The sequence below is a fragment of the Alosa sapidissima genome, chromosome 16 (assembly GCF_018492685.1).
Source record: "Alosa sapidissima isolate fAloSap1 chromosome 16, fAloSap1.pri, whole genome shotgun sequence".
NCBI classification, from domain to species: Eukaryota; Metazoa; Chordata; class Actinopteri; order Clupeiformes; family Clupeidae; genus Alosa; species Alosa sapidissima.
The window spans coordinates 13,110,869-13,136,051 of record NC_055972.1 but is presented as its reverse complement, the minus strand read 5'-3'; the positions used below and the strand labels follow the sequence as shown (position 1 = coordinate 13,136,051).

The following is a 25,183-nucleotide window of genomic DNA, read 5'->3' as shown; positions in this document are numbered from 1 at the left end:
CAAATGTCACTTAAATATAGGCCTTTCGCGGACACCTACGATTCCTTTCAACAACATGGGGCATATCTGCGTGTCCTGTTAGTAGATCATCTCCATAACTAAAGTTTGCTTTACACCTTTCAATCGCCACTTCTCAAGATGGAAACTGTAACAAGTAAAACAACAGAAACGAGTTCGACGATGGATTGTGAAAAGAACGCAGATTCATTCGAAGAGGTTACATACAAAAAGACTCAAAAACGTAAACGGGAGGTCGGGCCAATGGAAATGGAATCAGAAGATACGACTGCAAGGAAAAGACCTCAATTTCCAGCTATTTCGGGAGATAAACTTATGGTAGAGTATAAAACTTTAATTTGTCTTTGTAGTTCTTTGTTTTCACAGTGTATGTTATGGTATGTTGTGTGTCGTCGATTATCAGCTGGTGGATGCAAACACGTGCATCATGGACTTCACGCATGCGCAATCTCTTGAAACATGTAGACCAGTCGACTTGTCAGACACAGTGTTGTGAATATTAATGTTAGACTGACCCAGTCATAATATTCAGCAGAGCCGGACAGTAACGGAGTACTTTTACTTGATTACAGTACTTGAGTTCAATTTTGAGTGATCTGTACTTTACTCGAGTATCACTTTTGGGGAGTACTCATGACTTTACTCAAGTACTTTTGAGAGGCAAATATTGTACTCTTTACTCCACTACATTTCTATCCGTAACCGTGAGTACCCGTTACTTATTTTAAAAAAGAAAGGAAAAAAGAAAAATCTCGGAAAACCATCAATTTGTTGTTTCCCTCTCAAACGTGATTGGATTGTGCAGGCGCCGCTGATTGAGACAGTCTATCAGCAATCACCTTCAGCTTTCCCAAAGTCAACTCCATGGTCAGATTTAGATAAGAGACGAAACAATGGATGAAGACGCAGCAGTTCCATCCCGGGAATGTGCCAACCCGTGGCCCTACCTCACCAGACTATTTAAATTTTCTGAACAAGTTAATGATAGTTTTTGCTTCAAGTGTTTCAATTACAAAATAGTATTTTGTATATGAAATACGTATTTTAAATACATGTATTAGAAATACTGCCCATCCCTGGCAACATGGTAAAAAGATGAAAATAACTTGATTTTACTCTACTAATTCCTTTTACATTTTCCAAGGTAATAACATTAACATTTTTCATAACTCCATGTAGGACGTTTCTGTACATAAATGTGGCAGTAGTAATGCAATATTTAGAAAATGTAGGCTACTCTTGATACTCAAGTACTTTTAAAAACAAGTACTTCAGTACTTTTACTTAAGTAGACATCTGACTGTTGTACTTTTACTTGTACTTGAGTAAAATTTAGCAAGGGGTGTCTGTACTTTTACTCAAGTAATGAAGCTGTGTACTCTGTCCGCCTCTGATATTCAGTGTATCATGAAACTGAGAAACAACTTTATTTAACATGTGTTCTCTGTCTCCTTTTACAGGGTGGGACAGATGAGATGCGAAAAGTTGCTGTACCTGCTCACCGCTATACACCCCTCAAAGAGAACTGGCTAAAGATTTTCACACCCATTGTTGAAAATTTACAACTACAAGTCAGATTCAACCTCAAAACAAGAAATGTTGAGATAAAAGTGAGTGTCTTATACTGTAGGCCAGGGATTCCCAAACTGTGGTACGCGAGCTGCCACTAGGGGGTACGCGAGATGAAAAGGGCAATGATGGAAATGTGCTAAAAATGATTAAATAATTAATTAATAATCAAATTAGTTCATAAATAATAAATCATTTCTAATTGGGTTATAATGATATGGAAACGTAGCCTGGGTGTTCCCATGCTGCCTTGCTCGCGATTTGATTCACGCTGCTAAGGCAGCCTGGAGACCATGGAGCAAATTTTCGCCTGAGATAGGGAACCAATCACAGAACAGGGGGGAAAGCAAGACGATGATGAGCTATGCACAGACGCATTTGATAGACATCCGTGGCACCCAATAAACGGATCTGGGCATTTTTTTCAAATATGAGAAAATGAACGTTTGGTTCCCAGACCACGTCTCATTGAGAAGTGGTGGCGCTAGCCAGGCTAATGGAAACGTGAAATTAAAGGAAATCATTTGTAAACTCTATAGCAGGCTATGTTTTCATTAAAAAAAAAAAAGCTACCCACAATGCATATGATTTCCTGCGGGCAGCCAGAATATCTGGCATGTTAGTTTCGTGGAAGTATAGGCTATGTAGAAGGCTACGCAAACATGGAAAACTGTCTAAAAACAGGGACACTGTCCAAAAGGACTAATTAAAGCGATCTAAGCGAGAGAGCAGGAGACGGGTAACGATGGGATGGGGGGCAGAATGATGGAGGTGGAGCGCAGGGGGGTAAAAAAAAGATGAGACAGAAAAGACTGCGCAAAGAAAAAAATAGGCTAGCCTATGATGAGGCATATAGGCCTGGGCTTCAAGTGGATTGGGAGACAGACTGCCCAAAGCCACAGTGTGTGGTTTGCAGTGAGGTACTATCTAACCAGTCTAATGTTGTTCTCCACACTGTTTTTTTTTAGCGTGAGAGCTCATAGACAAGTTGCGCATTTTGATTTTGCTATTTGTTGTCATATAGCGTGGCTAATTAAACATGATGCCATCTGGAATGCGTCAATAGAATGTGTTACTTTTCGGATGGTGGGGGGTACGCGAGGCGAGTCAGGATGTAGCAGGTGGTCCGCAGGAAAAAAAAGTTTGGGAACCGCTGCTGTAGGCCATTGATCATTCATGTAGTCATGATTTAATGTGGTCAAACACTGACTGTCTCTAGATGCATATAGGCCTCTCTCTCTCTCTCTCTCTCTCTCTCTCTCTCTCTCTCTCTCTCTCTCTATCTATCTATATATCTATCTATCTATCTATCTATCTATCTATCTATCTATCTATTCTATCTATCTATCTATCTATCTATCTATCTATCTATATATATAGTGAAGATACAGTAAGTGATTATTGTTATGCTATTTGTGTACAGACATGTAAAGAAACTCAGGACATTGGTGCCCTCACAAAAGCAGCAGACTTTGTGAAAGCCTTTGTGTTAGGATTCCAAGTTGAGGTAAGTGTATTATTGACATATGGGGCATATACATATGACACTGTTGCCCGTTTCAAAAAAGTGACCACCAAGTTTCTACCACAGTTATCTTGAACGTATTGGGGGGGGGGGGGGGGGGGGGGTTCATAGTTTCATTACGGCTGCTTGGATCAGCATGTATCTGATTCTGCTTTTATATCTTCCATTTCCATTATTACTCACAGGATGCTTTAGCTCTCATCAGATTGGATGAACTATTTCTGGAAACCTTTGATGTCACAGATGGTAAGTTGTGTCCAGATGCTGCATGCTGCTCCTGTTTCACTCAGTAGCTGTGCACTCTTCACTCACCTCTCATTCTGTTTGCCTTTGATCAGTGAAACCCCTTAAAGGAGACCACTTATCTCGAGCAATTGGAAGAATAGCAGGAAAGGGAGGGAAAACAAAATTCACCATTGAGAATGTCACAAAGACAAGGATTGTGCTCGCAGACACGTGAGTATGATCTCTTCTTATAGGACGAATGAAAGCCATTACAATATGTCCTCATGACCTATGCTTTTTCTTTCCAAAACCATGAATATCGTTATCCTTCATGTTTTTTCAGGAAGGTTCATTTACTTGGGTCTTTTCAAAACATTAAAATGGCACGGACAGCGATATGCAACCTAATTCTGGGTAAGTAAATATGTGTTGTATAGTAGTTTCTGTAGACATCACTATAATATTTTGTAGCAAGTTCTTGACTTTGAGGTTTTTTCCACCAACTCTACCCAACAGGGAGTCCACCATCAAAGGTCTACGGGAATATCAGAGCAGTGGCAAGCCGAGCAGCAGAGAGATTTTAACATGAAGAGGTTGTTCTGTCGCTTTTCCTGTTGGTATACTTGGCCTTGGGTTGGTAACACACCCATCACCTTTGAGGTGGACTCTTTGCCTCAACTATGTGGAACTGTGGGGAAAATCTCTGGATTTCCCGACCAATGGACCTTTTTGTGTTCTATCCATGAGTGGATATTGTGAAATAACAAAAAAGTATTTACTAGAAGGAAAAATGAGACGGAGATCAACTATTAAACAGATTAAATGTTTCAAGTTTATTGTTTTTTTTTTTTCATACAGTATTAAGTCCAAGAATCCCACAGCATAAGATGCAGCATGCAGAGAAGGATAAAAACCCTAAAACTGAAACTTAATTCTTTAAAACTTTTATGCTTTTGCCCCCCTCACACACACTAAGTATCCATTCCACCAAACTAAAGGTATGGTATAACTGAAACTTCAATTGGTTATATGGACAGTGAAGAGCTGGAACCGCATCAAACAAATATTTATGTACAAAAAAAAAAATCCCCTTTTAAGCAGAGTATGTGGCAGTTGACAGGACCAGATATGCAACGTTAGTGGAATTCAAGCATTTCATTGATCCAGGTGAGTATAAAAGTTACACTGAAGTAGGTTCACTTATGGTTATTACCAATCGTGTGTACACTTACCAAATTTTGGCAACATCCATATTAAACATTTTAATTGTTAATATATTATAAACATCACAATCATTGTGTAAACAATAGGAGCATTTCAAAATGGATTGACATGCATTAAGGGAAGTTTCCATGTCATGCAAGACCCTTGTTTCCCCAATCGAACAGATTTGTAAGATTGTGCACCATAATGGTGACTGCTTTGTGCCACCTGTCAGCAGAATCACTCCAATTGTGCTGAAGCACATGCACAAGTTGAAATTTCACAGAGTGCTCTCGTTCACCTAATGTATACCATCGTTTGGTTTGAGGAAGTGTTCTCACAACTAATAACTCCTTGAGTGCTCACATACTGTGGGTTTTATCCATCAGGGGAAAGAAACCTACTTAGAAAGAAAAAAGTCCACATACAATTCACAAAGTGTATTCAATTGTACGCCTGTCATGCCAATATGTAAATGTCAAGAGTACAGTTATTCCATTGCACTATATAGAAGACAAAAACTGAAATTACAGTGCACAGCGACCCTTAGGACGATGAACTGTATACATGTGTAAAGCTTTCCTCTGATTATCTGAAGATGAGCCAATGCTTATGAGTACTTAATATACATATATTGACTTATAAAAGAGGAAAATTCTGCCAGCAGTTTGTGAATAAAAGCGCAACAACAGATGTATTGGACTTCCAGAATTAGAGATCAACACTTAAAACTTTGGGTTTTGTGAACATTGACTGCATTCCAAATGCAATTCTATAAGAAAATACAAGTCCATAAAAACATTCTTAATGGTTTTAATAGAAATTTTGCAACGTGTATTGGTCAATGGTAAGCACTGGCGTGTGTGATGAGGATGCAGACTGCTTGCTTACTAAAGTAAAGTGTGTTACAAGAACACAAAAAAACTGCTAAGACGACACTTTCTTGGCATCTAATTCTACTTTACTATGTATCTGAAAGCAACACAAAGAAACCCATTACTCTGCAACAATATAAACAAGTGACAAAAGAATCTTAACAAGACTGGAAGCAAAATTAAATTTATCAAATCTAATCAAAACCTCATATTACAAAGTGTATTATAGAAAAAAATCCCACTGCCTTATCGGTTGCTTTGAAATGAAATTGCATACAGTTATATTAATCATGCAATTGCAGTTATGTCTTCCAAATTTAATATGATGGTACAGTTTTCTGAATTGATTAATTAAATATTCTGCTTGGCACAGCACATCCTACAGTTATATTTTACGGATCAAGTATGTTAAGTTGCAACTCAGCTAACTGCACATTTTCCCCTTAAAAAGCAAGACATGTTTTGTTTTAAAAAAAGATGAGAACAAATAAATATTTAAAAAATAACAATAAAAAACAAACAAAATATAAACAAGCCAAACTTCCTCCCTTCTCACCGCCAAATAGAGATGCTCTTACAAGACTAGCCATCATTCAGTCTCTTAAAGTGCTACACCAGGGTTATTGACAGGAGAAGAGTTCAATAACACAAGTTGGCTTCACGAGGCTCGTGTTAGAAGAAAGTGGCTTCACAGAGAAAATACTTCCATTTAAATACATAGAGAGCGACTGCCTGACATCTTGAGCTGATGGTCGGAGAGATGGAGAAGAAAGCATGTTGTGTGTTGCGGATCAGTCAGGAAGCTCACACGTCCACCACCATCTTTTTGTGTATGTCAAGGCCTCCTACAACCTAGGTAAGAGACAGGCGATACACAGCAAAGGTAAGAGATCCAAGCCACTCAGTTTGACTGAGTTTTGACTGTCAGTCTTTGCAGTCAGTGTACATACACGATCTGTGTTAGATCTGTTTTTGTATGTTATACAACACATCCCATGCTATTCAGACCTGTTTTCAGACAGTTACAGCAAAATACTGTATATAAAGCTTTGTAAACACATCCCTTTGTCTGCTAGTCAGAGCCAAGATGTCTGATCAGTCTGAAAATGCAATGCATCAACATCATTAGATCGCATTGTATCCAAAGCTGACTAAAAACGGGAAAACTTACTGCGCAAAACTCCTCAAAAGATATTCTTCCGTCTCCATCCTTGTCTGCATTTATAATGGTCTTGTCAACAATCTGCTGAAGCTGGGTGTCCTTCAAGTTGTTCCCAACCATCATTTTGAGCACCTGGAACAACTCCCCATTTGATATGTAGCCATCTTTGTCCATGTCATAGATTCTAAAGGCAACTGTGCATTGAGAGAAAAGGCAAAAACATTTAAAAATATATATGTTCATCTTCATATACATGTCTGTGAAAAAGATAGGTTAATTGCAGCTGATCAATATGAATGTTTTGAGAGTACTTACATCGCAGCTTCTGTTCCTTGTCTCCCTTGACACTGAACTGGGACACACCCTCTATAAACTCTGCAAAGCATAATAATTTTCTTAGTGAGTGACAGTGAGGATTGTGCCTGACACAAGGTCAGTTTACCTATCAATCAACCTTGTACTAGTACATTAACCAAGAAGTCAACCTTATACAAGGAAAAATGTATTTCTACAAATGCAGGCATATGTCTCATTAGGAATTGTTTGTTATGAAAGTGTAAGTCCAGCTACAGTTATGTGCCGAATAATAGCAGTGCGTTTTAAAAAATTGAAAAAAGCTCAAAATCCTTAGAATAGCTGATGCTCATTGAGCTCAATGCAAATCAAACCAGCTAATAGGCTAACTGAAATAACACACATGCCAATCTCTAGGTATGGTGAAGGGTATGTGATGATGTGGGGCTATTTTAATTCCAAAGGCCAAGGTAACTTTATCAGGATGCACAGTATTCTGGATCCATGAAATAACTGGCCTTTAAAAATAAAAATCTGCCTGTCTGGGAATTTAACATAGGGGTGGGAATACTTATGACCCCTGTATTTTAAGGAAGAACATTTATTTATTTATGATACATTATTCATTCACAAAGAAAATTGGTGTCCTTAAAGGTTAGATATTTCCTCATTTTTCACTTAAGGCATTAAGATCAATTTCCAAAAGATGATTTTATATTCCTCTTTTCAGTCAACTTTAGCATGGGTGCCAATACTTTTGGCCATCACTGTATTCTAATGATTTTGAGCTTTATTCAATTTGACACTGCTATTATTCTGCACATAACTATACTTCTGAAAAGGCTAGTAAAGGTTCATCCCTATCAGTGTTTTCATTTTAGGTCATATGTCAGTGTATCCTGAGGTTGGACACCCTAAGGCCAATCAATGGTTCATCTCACGCGATAAGAGGACAAAACCAGTCTATACTGGAAGACGCCTTAAGGGGCCAAAGTCCTAAACTCTTCCCCTGGTTATCGAGCTCCTTTTGTTAATCATGAAATGTGATTAATATTGCCGTGAGGCTCTATACCAGAAAGGGACATTCCTGCTCAAGAGCACAATGAATGAGGCTGTTTTCAAGCAAGTCTTAGCGCCTTGATTATGACGAATAAGCCTGAGACGAATGTGATTTACAGGCATTTCCTGTACAGTCGCAAAAAAAAACAAAGCGCACACTGTTGCAGTGTTCATGAAAATTCTCCAGACACAAATAAAGTTATTATCTTGGTGTGTATAAACAGCCACGTTTACATTAGCCACGTGTTTGGAGATAAGCCGAGTCTAGCCTATAATGTTTTATCTGCCTATCAAACTAGGCACAGAGATTGCACATGGGACTACAAACAGACCAATGAATTCAAATCAGAAATGGATCTCACCTTTGAAGTCAACTTCCCCGTTGCCATCTGTGTCAAATATATCTATGACCCGTTGCACCAAAGGATTCTGTTGTAACTCCGGCAAGGACATAAACTCTTCAACACTCAGGGATCCTGAATTATCCAGGTCGAGTTTCTTAAATCTCTTCCCTAGCCTCTTAATCTCATCAGCATCGACTGGGGAAAAGAAAAGAGAAGGGGAGAGAGGGAGAGAAAGAAAAAAAGAAACACAACACATCTATTGAGCAAAAAGGACAGATGCAAATGAGACAGCATTGAGCTTCCACACGCACCTTACTCTAAACGCTCGTAGGATAGCTCGTAGGATAGCGGTGCTCACTCCTCCCGTTTCCCTTTCCCAGCTAAGTGAGGGGAAACTGCCGCGTTAAGACAGTGGCTAGCGTGAAGAGACGAGTATGCTCGGGTGTCCACTTACAGCCGGACGCATGAGGCTTGCTGCCGCCACGGAGCGCGTTACCCATCCCTCACTGTGGCTGACTGAGCACGTCGGGCGTCCCAGCCATACTGAGGCCAACTTCCTCAATGCACTAGTGATGCTAAGCTTCTGAACTACATGCTTGGTTACTATAAGCTTATTCACTGCCACCACATGACCCTGTTCTCCCTCCCAAGCTCCTTCCCCCCTAACTACCTAATCAGACCGCCAAGATACTTCTATTAATCTTTACACAAACTACAGATAAGAGAGATCGAACAGCACACACACACACACACACACACACACACACACACACACTTAATTGACCTTATCTTGGGGAAAGACCAGAGACAAGAACTGAGTAAGATAACAAGACAAAGGGGGGGTGTTGGTGGTGGGGGTGATCCCAAGAGCTGAAAGTGAAAACCTGAGTTGAAAGCTCATGCCTCTAGTATGTGGCTTGCAAGCCTGTTCCTCCATGCCACGATGCATGTGCTCAGTGACTAAGAAAAGATGTGCGGACATGATTGTGTGCATGGAGGATGAGTAGAGGCAATGGTGGCCTGGAGCACTCTAGTCATTTTATGACTGTGGGGGAATACATTAGTTATGTAATCCACATTTTATTTTGTAAAACACATAGTATTAAATGCATACTCAAAGGTGCATACTGTTTGCGAGCTTAGCTGTACACAAGGTTGCATACTCAGTCCCTTCCTGTACACACTTTACACAAATGACTGCCAGAGTTCACTACCCAACACCACTTACTACAAATATGCAGATGACACAGCCATAGTAGGACTACTTACAGACAACAGTTCCATCACAGCTTACCACCAGTCCATCACAGATTTTGCACTGTGGTGCTCTGATAACTACCTCCAACTCAACATTGACAAGACAAAAGAACTGGCCATTCATGCATCAAAATCACCCCCTGGACTCACTCACATCACCATCCATGGCCAACCAGTTGCACAGGTCAGCACTTTCAAATATCTTGGTCTCACCATTGACAATAAGCTTAACTTCAATGAACATGTCACCATTACACAGAAACGTGCACAACAGAGACTGTATGCAATACGCAAACTAAGATCACTGTATGTTGCCCCCCATCTCCTTCTACTACTCTACAAAAGCATAATCCAACCCCTTCTACTCTATTGCTCCCCCTGTTTCTTCACCATACTAAATGTCACCAGCAAGAACAAACTTATTAAAATCTCACACTTAGCATCCAAGATAATACAGCTTCCCACCCCCAGCCTCACTGATGCAAATGACACAGCCACCACACGCCTTGCACGCACCATAGTAAGCAGCCCTGACCATCCCCTGAACCGGTTCTTCACCCTACTCCCATTTGGCCACAGATACAGAGCCCTGGACTGGAAAAAAAGCACACTTTAAGAAACGTTTTGTACCCTCAGCAATCACTGCACTAAACAAACTCCTGTGACAATCATCCATCCCCCCTATTCTTTTGTGTTTTATGTTGTCTGCACTGTCCACCTTTTTGCTTGTATGGTGTTAAGGAGGGAGGGAACTGGGGGGGTATGGGGTGTGTCATGTTATATGTTATATGTATGAGGCTGTGTATATCCTGCATGGAATGTAATAATGATATGTGTGAAAAACAATATCCTTATAGGACAATAAAGACTCTATACTACTATTTCATAATATCATTCGCTTCTCTTCTATGTCTGCGATGGAGTAAGCCTGCAATGTTCAGGAGTACTTATTTATGACTTACGGTGTTTAAATGGCAAAACCATTACTAGGTAGATAATAGATATACACAGCATTCAGCAAAGACCACTTCCTTATCAAAATGTGTTCCTGTACAGGTCCGGGAGATGTTCCCAAAGATTATAATATGGCCAGTGCTATGGACAGGCATCTAAAGTACACATAATAGCATGTTACAACATCTTCAGCAGTGACTACTTCTTATTGCAGTTATTAGAAACGGTCAAAGCCGTTATATTGATCTGTTTTCAAATCTTGAGCAGACTGGCCCACGCCTGAATTCCGGCAGAGTCCCTGAGAACTTTAAGCTCTGTGGTAGTAGATGATATGCCACTTACACAGCACTTGAGCAGCGTTTCAGAATTCAGAATGTTACCTTTGTTTATGGGGCTCACACAGGACAGGCTGGAAGCTGAATCATTCAAAACCAACGGACACTGTTACTAGGCAACAAGCTCTTAAAGGGTCTACATGTGAGGAGGCATATGAACTAGCATGAAATATGTTCACAGACACATCTGCACTACTTCAACAGTCCATCGGCACATGAACAGGCACTCACGTTTTGCTGTGACGGACTCACGATGAATGGGTCTAAATAACACCTAATTGTAACAAATGTTCCTTTAGACAAAAGCTCATTTTAAAAGTATCAGTGTGATTGTGCCTACTGCATTAACCTATTTATACACCACTTACTAGTCAGAGAGAATTACAGGTTACGGCTGTATGATAATTAACATTTATGTGCCGCAGCCAATTAAACTAATGAAAGGACTGACAATGTTTTACATTGGTGCCTGCAATTACGCATTATCCACCTAACTTCTCCATTAGCACAGACCTTCATGATGCCACCGGATGGGGGTACAGATACTGATGCCCTCTTGTTAAGTGGATGAATGGTATGCAAACACTGATATGCTTGCACACCTCACAAAAGTAAACATCATCTTATGCATGCTTTCATGAGGGAGAAGAAAAAAAATCGATGGCATACAGGTCTACTGGATGTCTTCATATGTGATTCAAGATGTCTTCCTTTTTTTCTGTCTTACAACTGGCTGTGCTTTTTGATTACTAGGTGTTCTCTCTCTACAATGCAGATAAACCGCTTAAAATGTGACAGGCTTAGATGGAGCCGATCATTTACTTCCACCTGAGTGGCAGCAGGTGTCACCATCGAGCAGCAAGCTGGCTTGGAACCCTGTTTCATTGCCCTAAATTCACGCCCTGATACAGCTGAAGTTTGTGCTGGTGCTCTATGAGTGTCAATAGGGCATCATACTTCTCTGAGTTTAACTAGCTTGCTACCCCAGTCTAGGGCTGCACTGAACAGAGCACATCTTCATCATTTCTTTAGACCTGTAGTTTCCTCATAGTTAACACTCAACTACTGAACAGCAGAGCTAAACATGATGATAGTTGCTCGTAAGTTGGGGGGGGGGGGCGGGCAATGAATCTGATTTGGGTTTCTGTCATTTTCATTTTGGGGACTATTACATCTTGATTCTTCAGGTTCTTAAAAAGTGAATATATCTCCATTTTTCCTGTTTGTTTCAGTGCCAATGGTCAACTACAAATCTATATAGCCAGTATACTCTCCCTGCAATATACTTCCTTGCTTCCAAAATGTTGTCGTAACAGAATCATTCATGTGTAGCATCATACCTACCCTAGTTAATGACTACAAAATGAGAAGCATCCACATTTTTCACTGTTTGAAAAATTAGAGAGCCTGGTCTCGATGTTGTCCCATGTCAATAGTCCGATCAAATCCTTCTCCTCTCCCTAACTCCTCAACTGCAATTATAGCAGTTATAAATTGACTCCAAGTTTAGACTGGACCTGATGAATTTAGCAGCTTCCAACAGTGTTCTGTTAAAGCCCTCCTATTTGGAACACATCTATGCTAAGCTACATTATCACCCAGCCTCTCGTTCTACTTCTGGTGAGCTAGTGTGAAGGGAGTATCCATTGTTATTTTTAGTGATGTGGTCACAAGAAACCCCACCCCCCGTACCACCCCCACCTCCACCCACCACCCTTGTTGGTGCTCACCCCCACCCACAGGGAAACCCCTAGCAACATGGAAACCCAACTAGCAGGCTAGGTTTATTTTGGGCAGCAGTAGGCAGATCAACATAGGTTTAGCCACTACTGGCTGCCTGAAAAAACCATGTTACCACACGCAGTGTTTCATAACTAGGCCACTGGTATTGTCCATGCTGTTCATAATCCACCGTCTGCGAGACTGGCTCTGAGATTGCCTCTCTCATTTGTGACAGACTCCAAGGAAAGAAACTAATTAACCATCTATGGAGTTTTGTTCTCTATGAACCTTACTGATACAAATATATCACTTGGGCCAGAAAACTGAAATGCATCATCAAACAGCAGGGTTTAAAGATCAAGGCTCCAACTGTGTCTCGACGTCTTATAACTCACTGAGTACACTGGCACAGAGCTCTAAAAATATGCCTTAGGTGCCCCTAGATAAACATTTGGCAAATTGCTACATTTAATATTATGACTAACCCAGTTATAGCTCCCCAAACAGTAAACAAATATAATCTTTCCACACACAAAAATGGTTCCTTCAAAACATGTAGTGCCTCCTTCATCCACTTTCCTTCAACCGTAGGATAGGACCATAATTCAATATCAGCTACTGTACATCCACAAGGATGTCACATCTCAAATGAGGAGGAGTCCGAACTGTAACACAAGGGTCAGTGCAAAAAGCCTTCATTGGCTGTTATGCTAGACCTGATTTAATTGGTCAAGAGACAGGGGACCGCAGGCGGCGGTCTAGTGTTCAGTGGCCAAAGGCTTGAGACTCGATGGCCTGGGCTGCTCGCGGGTCTGGCTGACTAGAGTGTCCGTGTGCTTGACGGGCCGAACAGCTGTCCTGTCACGACAGCACAGGGCTGGAAATAATCTCAGAATGCTGAGGTCCCCGCGGCGGCTGATTCATCTGCACGCCGTCGCTGCCCTACTGAACTGAGCAGTGCTGTGCTGGCCAAACCCACAGGCATGCACAGGTCTGGGCAAGGCAGGCACCCCCCGAACATTACCCTAGGCCACCTTCACACAGGGCTTTGGCAGTTCATTGGCGGGATGCTAGCCAAGCAAAGTGTGTGCTAATGTTTTGACAGGGCTGTCACTGAATGCAATGGCACCAGTGGTGCTCGGTGGGAGGCATAAAAAGCACAATGTTGCATTGTGACTGTGTCTTAATTAAGGAGCCGCACGCTTCCAGGGCTGCATATGTCGACCGAATGAGTCAGTTGTGCAACTATGCAGTCCCATTTCGAAGACTCCTTCAAATGCATTCAGGAAATGCATCCCTTTTCCCAGTGCCAACATACTGTAATTCATTCATTGTGTGGCTGTGATTTCATGTTCACGTCTCGATGTGTTGTTAACAATGTGTTACGATTTTGCTTTTGCACTCCCACAAGGCCACACCTTCATAGACAGAGGTAGACAGTGCTCTTTGAGGGATACAGTCAGTGAAACTGAATTGAAATGGAAATCAGCTTGTGTGCTATTATGAGTTGGAGACGCCTTTCTCCATTGTATGCAACAGTTGTTTCTCTGTCGTATGCTACGGTTCCGATAAATGTGGAGTGTGTGTATTTGTATGGATCTGTGATAAAGACATTTCAATGTCAGGTGTGCCTGATTTTATACGCTTTGTCCTCTTTCCCCTTCCATATTTCCTGTCTCATTTGACCCACTTTCTGTTGCTTTTTCACACTGCACTTATAGCTTATAGCACTTATATGCAGTATAGCTTTAAACTTTTCCCCTACAACTATTTGATCTTCTTAAACCCTCCATTGAACTCAAACATGCCCTCTCTATTCCCTGTTGTACTCTCTGCATCTCCCTAACCAAGTTTTCCATCCTCTGACAGCCCATTAAAGGAGACATGGAGACTTTTTGGGCTTCCAAATGCTGCTGGGTATTACCGGGAGGTGGGAGGCCTCTGGTGTCAAGCACCATGACGGCAAAGCCTGAGGTGTTGTTAGCGTAGCGACTAGCGAGCGAAGGCTCAGTCTGGCCCTTGCCCCGTGGTGGTGGTGGTGGTTGTGGGGGGTGCGGGGGGCACCGCAGTCTCACAGCTCATTAAGAGGTCCACATGGGCCTCATGAACACCTGATCTGCTGGACAGTTGAAACCTGCGTTTATAGGCCATGCTGGCATGCTGAGTCAGCCGGTGGCCATGTCCTGTTAGGGGGGCTGCTCAGGGCTCGGGCCGCCCGGGGCTGGGAGCTGATCTAATCACCCGCCTCGAATTAAGAGGCTTCTCTTGCGTGCAACGCCATGCTAGGCCAAGAAACTAATTAAAAAGCGTGCATCCCGACTAAAAATAAGCGCATGGCTCCCTGGTAGACCTGGCACTGACCTTTACGATTGGGCAGGGAATTTTTAGCCCGGGCAAAATGGGTCTCCCTCTAGCCGTCTCATCTTTCCCTTTAGCCTCTGGTGAGATTTAAATTGACCAATAGCCACCTGCCTGCAAGGCGTAGTCATCCATACAGATTTTACTTCGATTTTACTGCTTTCATCACACTTTTATTTGAGCCCATGCTCAGGATGGATCACAGAACTAAATTTCTACTATGCAGAGGAAACTTTTGAATAAATGCAAAGTAAGTGCAAAGGCAACTGGGTCGGGATAATTAACTGTCAAATTATGTCTAATTAAACATAGCATAGACATTTTCCAAACACACAAATTGCTATCCATATCACACACATGGCAATGATTAACAAAAACTACTTACAATGTGTGCACATTTCCATGGGGTAGCTTGCTTCATTTCCCTGTAAAAAACAGATGAGAGAGAGAGAGAGAGAAAGAGAGAGAGAGATGTAATTATTATCACTGTTTTCAGGTCACATAGTACAATCATGCAGTGGATAATTCAGGAAGAAGTTTGAGGACAGAGGGGACAAAAATATCACTGTGCTCTAGCTACTGCAGGAAACCTTGTGCCAAATACAAAAGTGGACCAGTCAGTTAGGAGCATGGGGGAAAGCAACTGAACAAAAGTCTCTGGTGATTGTAGAAATTGACGAGACAAACAATCTGAACTGAAGTAAAGTGTACCTACAAACCTTAAAAGACTATATAAAATATAAATATAATATAATGCAATATATTATGTATAGACAAATCTCAGACATCTTTTGTGCCAAAAAACACAAAAATGCATGCACACACAGAATGAGGGACTAATTATTAACACTAATGCATGACATATAGACCCTTTCAAGAAAGTTCCATTATCAGCATCATAGTTGGCCCCACAAGGCTTCCGTTTTAACATTCCATATGTTATCTTAATGCAGAGGAAGTAGATTGGGAACCAAATAGAACGTTCAAGCATTGTTTTTGTTTTTATTGTTGAAAGGGTCTATAGAAATAGAGAGGGCCTCTGCCATGCACCGAGAATAGACCTGAGACAGTCTTCAGATATCTCAGACATGTAGCTATGACAAGGTCCTGTGGGGGCTGACTCCTCTGGAGCAATGGACAATTTGACTGACACGCTGAAGTCCCATCTCATTTTACCACAGTGATGACTCAGGAGAAGAAAGCAAGGGCCAGTGTATCAATTCAATCAAGGCAGCACTCATCATAACTATGTAGCCAAGTGGAAAGCAGGGTGAGAGTAAGAGAGTGGTCAAATCTTGCACAGCTAATCTGCTAATTTTACTAGATTAACAATAATTGGATGCACTGCATGAAGTATCACAGAAGGAGCCAAAACTTTGCAATGTGATCACATTATAACCATGAACTACACTTCCTTCATTGAATTTGCTTATGTTCTATGACCATGCAATCTGATGTCAAAACAAAGAAAGACTGTTTACAATGAATTTCTGTTAAGATGACTGCCCAGAGCACAACAGGACATTTTATGATCAAACCCTCTTTTAACCTTACATACCTCTCCTTAAGACTTACACTGACAAATGTTCATGGCTTTATTTCCATGACATGCTTTATTTTCATGATTTTTGGTTAGAATAAGGAAAATTAACCAGAAGTCTTCTGTGCTCATATGAGAGATTTTAATCACACACACACACACACACACACACACACACACACACACCAACTCTTTAGATGATGCACTTGGCCAATGCCTGTCTCAAAAAGCTGGAATCTTGTGGTATGCAGTGATAATTTATCACAAAAAGGTTTTCTGTTATGGTTCCATGAGAACCATACTTCTGCCATTTTCATTAATGGTCACTGTGTTCATGAACTATCAGATACTTGGGAAGGTATATCAGTGTAGCCCTACAACCTTGAAGTTACACCCATATTCAACAAGAGGCTCACTGACTAGGGTACCAGCTACATTCCAGAGATGACTGTATTTACTTGAATGGCCTTGGTCAAATTAATTATTCTCAATGCTATGCACCTGGAACGACAGGGGGTGCTATTAAGCAGCAAAACTGCCTCCATATTACAGTACTCTGCTTCAAATTAGGCCATTTTCCTCTGATATCTTTTCAGTGACTTATAACCAGGAGACAAGGATAAAGGCCACATTGTACAATTCAACATGAGAACTGTGTAATAATAACATCATAAGATGTTTCATTGATATAATTTTAATAAACACATGCCTACAAAATGCCATAAAAACAATAATATTTATAGTAGTTCTCTAAAAATGAAAACACAATGTTCTTTTGCATTCTATGTTTCAGATGTTTTTATGGTTGTATAGACTTTGCAGAAGATGCAGATGGAAAGAAAACAACTAGTGCTTCGGGCCTAAAAACAGATCAACAATATGCTTTGTGCTCCCAGGAATCTTGTGACACAGAGAACTCTCACTACTCACAGATGCACAGTATAACGCCTTCAGATGGAATCGGTGTTATCAAGGTTAGAATACAAACATACATGCATTTTAGATTCACTGAGAGATTCACCCATGAACACCTAACGACTTGGCAGCCACTCAGTGCAGTATTACATCCGCATCCCCTCCTCTGCAATCCTGCCATCCAACACTGCAGTGTTTTGCTCTGTGACCACTCATGAGAGAAGTGAGACAGACAGAGAGAGGGGGAGAGAGAGAGGGGGGAGAGAGAGAGAGAAAGCGAGAGAGAGAGAGAGAGAGAGAGAGAGAGAGAGAGAGAGAGAGAGAGAGGGCCCGTCTCCCACGTGACCTCCACTGTGGAGTTTCCCCATCATGGGGATTTCTGCCTGAGTGATGCCCGCTGCCTCACAGCATTACTGCAGCATGGGCTAGCGCACAAGCCCAGCGGCCAGCAGGGAGGAGAGGCGTGCCCGATGAGCCGATGGCTAAACAAACCCAGTGCCCAGTGTTTCCCCGACCGGGCATTGCAAAGGCCAAGAGTTGATTATTACACAATATAAGCACTGGTCAACACAGTGTTCCAGCTTTGGATGGTGAAAGCTAGTAAAACACTGCTTTAATGTATAGTCAGGGATTTATATGTCAAAAATAAAAACATGATGCTACCCTTTCATACCATAGACAATTCATACAAACAAAAGATGTTAAAGGAAGATTAACTGGGGAATCTTGAAAGCATTTCTGAGAAGATCAGAGTAAAACAAAGCTGACTTTCTACTGTATAATCAAATCCTCCCAACACAACATATAATTCCCATTTTAGCATCAACACATGGCAAAAACAGTGTTGACAAATGGCAGTGCTGGTGTTGACTCATGTGAATATAAATTGTTGTTTGCATCTCTGACCACAGCATTTCAATGGGACACTATATTTCAAAGGGTTGCCCTTACTCAGAAATAACCCTCCTGCTGCCACACTGAAAATATCAAAAGCATGGGAGATGTTTCAGGCGCTGCTAGGGTACTTGAAACACGCTCGCTGCCTCACGCAGACTGTTCTTGTAACTCTTCAGAACAAAATCTATTCAGCCTGGCCTTGAGTACCTGCCACAAACACTCTCGTATCTCCCGTCATCAAGACTTCAAACCCCAAAGTGAATAGTAGGAAACCAATAAGTGTTTTTAACACAGGGGAGATATGAATAAAATACGGATGCGCTCGGTAGCACATGAGGATGCACTGTCTTTGCTGGTTGCTAGTTTAACCTTAGGCCTAAGAGGTAATGACTTAAGGTAAAGGAGATTGTGGGTTTAGGATTACGGTTACATCCTAGTCCGTGGCCTTCAGTGGCTGTCTCATGAATTATATGTTGCCTGTCAAAAATAAATCCAGTCTCAAGGGTAAGTGTTAAAAATAAATGCTTCAATCTCTGGATTTACTTCCCTTTAGAACAAGCTTGTTATGATCTGAACAAGACAAAATGTAAAGCAGACTATGTGGACTGCATAGAAATTGCTTTTGTGGTGGTGATAAATTATTCATTCTTTTTTTTTCAGAATCAATTAGACCACTTAATACAATTTGTTTAAACAGCCGTGGCAACAACCTATCCTACCCGGTTCGTCGTTTGATGTATACAATATTCAGATGACTATGATCTTAAGAACACATCTAGCATCATTAACATCCATTTCTGGCATGGTTTAAACTCGAAATAGGAGAATGATTATGGTAATTAATTGGTAAGCTGTTGCTTTGATATATTCATCTCTGTGGGAGATGAGATTCTGCTAAGAGAGAGAGAGAGAGAGAGAGAGAGAGAGAGAGAGAGTCGTAGTGCATGAGAAAGGCTTTTCTGACATAAATAAAAGTAAATGTCCTCTAGTTTTTAAATCTGGCTGTCAATGTCAACCCTTTCTCAACACCTCATAAAACCTCTTGAACACTATATGACAGCACAATGGTCTTCTTCCTACTCAAAATGCTCAAGTCAGTCAATTGGGTATGACTTACAAGTTCTATTGTGACTTTGTACAATCTGTTGTTGTACTTTCATGATACTGGGCGGCCAGTTGCCTTTAAGTGGCAATGTGTTTACTTGGCTGATGTCTCTGTTGTAAATAGTTCCCTGTGCATTAATTTACTGTTGATGAGCTGTATAGACCTGTGGGGATCCTGTGACAGGGACAACCTTGACCTGGCAGTGCCACCACATTCTGTCTTTTATATTAAACTGTTTGACTTAACAACTGACTGGCTGGGTCAGTTTTTGTCACAGATATTTGGCAATATATAATGAACCACATTATTATTGAGTGATCAAGTAACACCGCATCATTGTATCTTTCTACATGGGGTTATACAGATGTTAATGGTACCGTTTTTGGATTATTTCAGCTGCATCCATCTCTACATGCCCTCCAAGTCCCAAGACACTACTCCTGTAAATTGCATTTAGGCCTAGTTCAGTATGTTATTGTTAAGGTAACAAAATATCTACACACGTGCAGCACTGGGGAGACCAAAGCAGAGTCTCGATGGCAATTAGAAGAATGTGGGCAAACTGTTCCAGGTCAGTGGTGACTTTAATTTTCAACTTAATATAGGCATTATACCACATTTATCATATTGATAAACAATGTTATAGCTGCATTACAACTGGGTATGACTGGGCCATTGAATAAGTAAAATAGAAGGCTAATCTTTCGCCAACAATGGCACTTCTTTATAGGTAACTTAACCCACATAAATAGTCTTATAGAACAGACCTGAGCATGTAAAATGGTAGGTTATGGGGTATATTGGATAAAGCCAAGTGAAAAAAAGATCCTTATACAATGTCAAAATACTAATAAGATCCTTATACAATGCCAAAATACTCATAATCCCGAGGCCTGACATTGTAGGCCTATGCAAGATGTAGCATAGATAAGCAGACTTAACTAAATAAGGGACTGACCTGTCACAGACTACAAACAACGCTTAAGGCCTACCTGTTGGAGTTCAGGTACTACAGGCTAATAATCGATGGCCTTATCATGGTAGCCTATGTCTAATTATGTCGTTACAAATGAATAAACATACCACCAAATACGTGGATGAATTTAAAACTTCAAAAGAAGTACAGACCGTGTATGAATGAATATGACGATTGGTTACAGTAACGCTCATGGCTTTTACGTAAACATTCGATGGCTGTTACACTGTTGCTTCATTACGCTCCTACATTAGACCACTGACTCTTTATCGACATTGTAACATTATTTTTTTTGGACGGTTGGTCTTCGAGACCACTGATTGTGAATCAGGCAATACAGTTCAAAGCGAAAAACACATCAATAGCTCAACAATTTCTCAACTCGCGTTGTTCATGATTAGTCCAAGGCTTTGTGGCGACTGCAGGATGTAACTGAATTAGTCTTACTATAACCTACAACTGTTAGGATATCACTTTGAAGGGGAAAGAGTAGGTAACAGCATTATCTGGGCCACTGTGACGATAGCTACGTTACACAAAGGTGGAGAATTACAAGGAAATTGGTCTCTCCGCTCGATCAACCCTGCTTTCCTGTTGTATAGCCTGCCTACATAGGCATTACAGGTTACGCGATTCCGACTCTGAAATGTCAAGAAGAGCATGCAGCGTCTTGACATTTTATGCCACGACACACCAAGCTTCTTGTTCAAGTAGCTTATAACACAAGCAGTCCTTACCATCTTGCCGGTTGGACGATGAAACGTCTACCAAGAGATGTGCAGAGACGCCAATCGACAGATTTCGCCAAGGGTGGAACGTCGGCCTTCTGAAGCGACGCAGTAGCTGATATTAGCGTATTAACACGGTTGGGTGTTTTTGGTTCACCACTCGCTCTCTTTCACCGGGCGTTTCACTGCAGTGACTTGGGGAGACCCGCAGGGAGGGGTCTATGGAGTGAAGTAGGAGAAGAGGCTCGGTTGGAGAGGCGAGGTTGAAGGGAGAGACGGGGTGGTAGAGAGGGGGAGGTGCAAATACTACAGTACATCCGGGTGCTTTTTTCTCACTACGCTCTTACATGCGCACATCTCAACAGAACGAATAGCCTACTGTCCGACAGATAATGCCAGTAGCATAGGCTACGTGCGTTGTAGGCTACTTTTTATTTTGGTTTATTGTAAGGTAGAGCTCGACTAGATGCGAACGGATAAGCACATTCTAGGAAACGGGTCGTTTGCCTCATGCAGCATTATGGCCTGTATTGTACTTTCTTGGATATGTGCGTAAAGTGGCTGAGCATATTTAAATAAGCGTAACATTATGTTTTAAATATATATATGGTCATGCAGAATGCATTTTCACCTTGACTGCGTAAATGTCCTACCTATTTCAGGAGAATCCTATTTGGCTAGCTGGCTTATATTGCTTTATCCATTTCATCTAATCATTTATGTTGCTATCAGAGTTCACAGACCTATTTTAAATCGTTTTGCGGTTCTTTCGATAAACTAGCACCATCTGCAGATACTTTTCAGTAATGCGTTTCATCTCGAAAAGCCCAGAAACCCTTGAGGAACACCTCAAACAGGCCCATACTGTATTCAATTTGTACATAGCTTTGGCACATGCAAGTAAGATAGATAGAGGTTTGGTCAGTGCATACTCTGTGTTATAATATTGCACTTTGATTTTATTTGCAACGCTCTAGATCACAAAATCATAATTTTAACAATAACTTAAGCTTTTAAAAATGTCTCTGGTTTATTTATGGCCAAAATACAAATGTGTGCAAATGCACTTTCTATTTAGGTTCTGACGTGACTGGAAATACAAAATATTTCACAAACAAACACAGATCAGAACTGATATGTAGGCAGGTAGGGTAGCTTATTTTCTACACTATCACAGTTCACAAACAAGATATTTAAATTAACCCTTGAATCTGTCAGCACTTAGGTAGTATCCCTCAGTCTGATTGGGCTCTCCAGAGGTAGAACATGAGACAACTGCATAGGGATTGAGAAAGTCAAAAGAACATACAGATCTTGGAAAATAATGGCCAGCTATAACCCTCCTCTCTAATAGGCCTGGTTTACACTGCATTTGTTTAGTCTCTTAGCGAACTTGGAGCTTGTCAGTGACGTCATGTCAGTGTTAAAAAATATGAGCTGTTTCTGTTTCTTTTTTGTCAACAAGATTCACTATTGTTTGTCCTGCGTCTTTGTCCCGTGCACGGGAGCATGACGAGAATTGCGACAACAACACGCCATGCAGGGGCATCGTGGGCCTCCCAACAATTGTGACCGCGCGTCATTCACACACGTCTTCGACGCGCGCAAATGTGCACGGAGAAGCATTCCACCTCCTTTAGACAGTCATATTGAGAGTGGCACCAGTAACTAGCTGGTCATTATTCTCCAGGATCTGTATTGGACTGGTTAATATTCTGAATTAAACATTATTGACTCAACTGCTGGTAAATGTCAGTTACATTATGACAACGCCCACATATCACCACTGGATCACCTAATTCACACAAACACACACAGGTCACAGTTCACTTGAACACTGAGGCAACAGGAACTGGTAATGACATGATATGTACAGTCCACTGACAGGCCTGATCAATGACGTCTCAGTAGTGAGGTTTATCAATCACTTTTAACCAGGCGGAGTGACAGCAAGTCGCGCCAATTCCCTAGTCAGACGAACATCTCTTTATTGATCCACATGAGGCTGCGTGTCTCATTAGGCTTGCACTCATAGTCAATGCTTCTGAAACTGTTGCCCCACTGGCAGTGGTCCCGCTTGTGGTAGTTGTAGTACTTCACCTGCCACGTTGTCTCAAACTGACCAGCATCAGGGAACTGAAACAAAGCACAAACAGTGAAAACTTAATTGGTGTTTGCATTTGAAGGAGTATTTATGGTGAAATAATGCTCTCAAGCAGTTAACTATATCTTACTATAGAGTATGGCACAGAAATATGCTCAACATGAGCAGGGGCGCTGTTAGATAATAGTATTATGGGGGGGGGGGGGGGGGCGTCTGTCAGTGCTGGGCGATAAGAGTTGTCCCCCTAGCGGCGCCCCTGAACATGACACTAAAACAATCCTACAACATCTCTGTTCCCTTTCCAACAATTACAGTAAAAAAAAAAAAAAAAACTGCTCTATATCAATATCATTACCACTTTTGTATCTAGGAAAGGTTGATATCATTATGGTACCTCCATGCTTATTTGGACAGGTTGTCTCTCGCCACTCTTGGTATGGTTCACACCTTCTGTGCTGTATAAGCCAGTGTACGCTGCTGACTGAGGATCCTTGGACTGCTGCTCCAAGGAGAAGGTCACTCCCCCTATAGTCATGGTCCTGATGGTTATCAAAAATGAGTAAAAGGATGGACTAGTGGAAAATGAATGATGAGATAGATAGATAGACAGATAGATAGATAGATAGCAACTTGTATGCAAAATCAAATATGACAATGTCATCTGTGTGGTGGTACAAAATAAACATCACAAGGCGGTTTTATATTGATTTTTAAATCTTCAATGAAATCGACTATTCATTCAAGACAGAACAGGGTCACATTGTCATCAGTGTTGCTTGTTTAATTAAACCTAGTTCAACTGAAAAAAAATAAATGTAACCACTATAACGTTGTAGCCTATAGGTTTACCCTCTGCGTGAGGTCGAGGCAGCAGTGTTACAAATGGAGGACTCCTAATCGGCTGTGGATTTCACTGACAACTGGACGACATAATCTCATGGCTGTATGTGGTCCCTCTCTGTCCTAAATTCAATATCAAGTATACAAAATATGACAGATACACTCCAGATTCAACCAGATTCGCAGTCATTTCTTCGTTGCATTTTACCTCTGCATGTATTATATATAGGCTATAGCCATGTAGTTTCACGATGCTTTGTGTTTTTTTTCCTAGTTTGCAATAAAGGCCTCGGTCTGTAAATCGATTTAGGTATAGCGAAGCCCAGTTGCAGGGCGTAATGGGTCAGAAATCATTGCTCCACATTTGCCTCAAAATACCTCAACTACCGAAACATTCTTATTTACCTCCTGACACGATACTCACGTAGCCTGCACCGCCCCGGGTTTGACGACCACTTCAATTTTGTATTTCGTTCCAGTGAGTAATTTTATTGTCCTGCTCTGATCAAATCTAGTCCCATCGGTTTTGAAGAACACGGGTCCCTCGTTGGGCGTCGTTTTCAACGATACGGAGACTTTGATCAGCTGGGGAATGTCAGCCATTATCCTCTGCAAAAGATGCTACCTTTAAACTCTCGGCGAAACGTCAGGCTACCAGGTGTCAATGGGAGGTTAAGCAAAACTGGCACAGATGAAAATGCTGTGACGTGAATCTGTGTGCCAAAATCGCAAAAACGCATCGCCAAAGATAGGCCTCAATGCAATTTCTGCTCTTCCTGTGCATAGCCTAATCCCTGTCTGTAATCCCCGAGTAAGCGTGTCTCCTACGAATCTAATGAGATAATGGCAGAAAAACGCAAATGCATTCAAATAAAGTAACAATGATCAAGCATACATTTTTGTTTCCATCCATCAACATTATGTGCAGTCAATCACTTCGCTGCAAATATATGAACCACAATGAATAATATAATCAGTGTACTGTGTGTTAGATTGTAGGCTATTAATAATAATAGTCCTACAGGGAAATCATATAAAGAACAATAATAAATAAATAAACACACTATACGAATTCCCATTTGCGTCCATTTTCTACACTGCGTACCAAAACAGACCCCAGATAACCCCAGTGAAATGTTCTCAAGGCTGTTCTGTTAGAAATGTTTTTGCCCACAAAG

The 25,183-nt window shown here is 41.2% G+C and overlaps 3 protein-coding genes across 4 annotated transcripts; 1 reads left to right on the top strand and 2 right to left on the bottom strand.

Moving 5' to 3' along the window:
• Positions 1-34: 34 nt before the first annotated feature.
• On the top strand, positions 35-4,164 carry pno1 (partner of NOB1 homolog). The gene is made up of 7 exons (XM_042065173.1): positions 35-336; positions 1,479-1,628; positions 3,011-3,094; positions 3,298-3,358; positions 3,451-3,568; positions 3,681-3,751; positions 3,854-4,164. Exons 1-7 carry the CDS (start codon positions 139-141, stop codon positions 3,919-3,921), a joined length of 750 nt encoding a protein of 249 aa, XP_041921107.1. The 5' UTR covers positions 35-138; the 3' UTR covers positions 3,922-4,164.
• On the bottom strand, positions 4,152-21,364 carry ppp3r1a (protein phosphatase 3, regulatory subunit B, alpha a). Its single transcript, XM_042065174.1, has 6 exons — positions 21,071-21,364; positions 15,286-15,325; positions 8,293-8,469; positions 6,893-6,952; positions 6,587-6,771; positions 4,152-6,267 (listed from the first exon to the last, which is right to left on the bottom strand). The coding sequence occupies exons 1-6, from the start codon at positions 21,071-21,073 to the stop codon at positions 6,220-6,222; spliced, it is 513 nt and encodes a 170-aa protein (XP_041921108.1). The 5' UTR covers positions 21,074-21,364; the 3' UTR covers positions 4,152-6,219.
• Positions 21,365-22,019: 655 nt separating this feature from the next.
• On the bottom strand, positions 22,020-24,796 carry cnrip1b (cannabinoid receptor interacting protein 1b). 2 transcript variants are annotated; one of them, XM_042065736.1, is made up of 3 exons: positions 24,430-24,796; positions 23,560-23,737; positions 22,020-23,197 (listed from the first exon to the last, which is right to left on the bottom strand). In XM_042065736.1, the coding sequence occupies exons 1-3, from the start codon at positions 24,606-24,608 to the stop codon at positions 23,033-23,035; spliced, it is 522 nt and encodes a 173-aa protein (XP_041921670.1). In that variant the 5' UTR covers positions 24,609-24,796; the 3' UTR covers positions 22,020-23,032. The 2 variants fall into 2 exon arrangements, with proteins under 2 accessions (XP_041921670.1, XP_041921672.1); XM_042065738.1 differs by having other exon boundaries at positions 23,560-23,704.
• Between the last annotated feature and the right edge of the window lie 387 nt (positions 24,797-25,183).

Coding starts and splice junctions, on each gene's coding strand:
- ppp3r1a (XM_042065174.1), bottom strand. Junction 8,470..15,285: donor CATGGAAATGTGCACACATT/GTAAGTAGTTTT, acceptor TCTTTTCCCCAG/TCGATGCTGATGAGATTAAG. Junction 6,772..6,892: donor CAAGGAACAGAAGCTGCGAT/GTAAGTACTCTC, acceptor CTCAATGCACAG/TTGCCTTTAGAATCTATGAC.
- pno1 (XM_042065173.1), top strand. CDS start 139: ATGGAAACTGTAACAAGTAAAACAACAGAAACGAGTTCGACGATGGAT. Junction 3,095..3,297: donor TGTTAGGATTCCAAGTTGAG/GTAAGTGTATTA, acceptor TATTACTCACAG/GATGCTTTAGCTCTCATCAG. Junction 3,359..3,450: donor AACCTTTGATGTCACAGATG/GTAAGTTGTGTC, acceptor GCCTTTGATCAG/TGAAACCCCTTAAAGGAGAC.
- cnrip1b (XM_042065736.1), bottom strand. CDS start 24,608: ATGGCTGACATTCCCCAGCTGATCAAAGTCTCCGTATCGTTGAAAACG. Junction 23,738..24,429: donor CCCGGGGCGGTGCAGGCTAC/GTGAGTATCGTG, acceptor ATTTTCCACTAG/TCCATCCTTTTACTCATTTT. Junction 23,198..23,559: donor CTGTCCAAATAAGCATGGAG/GTACCATAATGA, acceptor GCTTTGTTTCAG/TTCCCTGATGCTGGTCAGTT.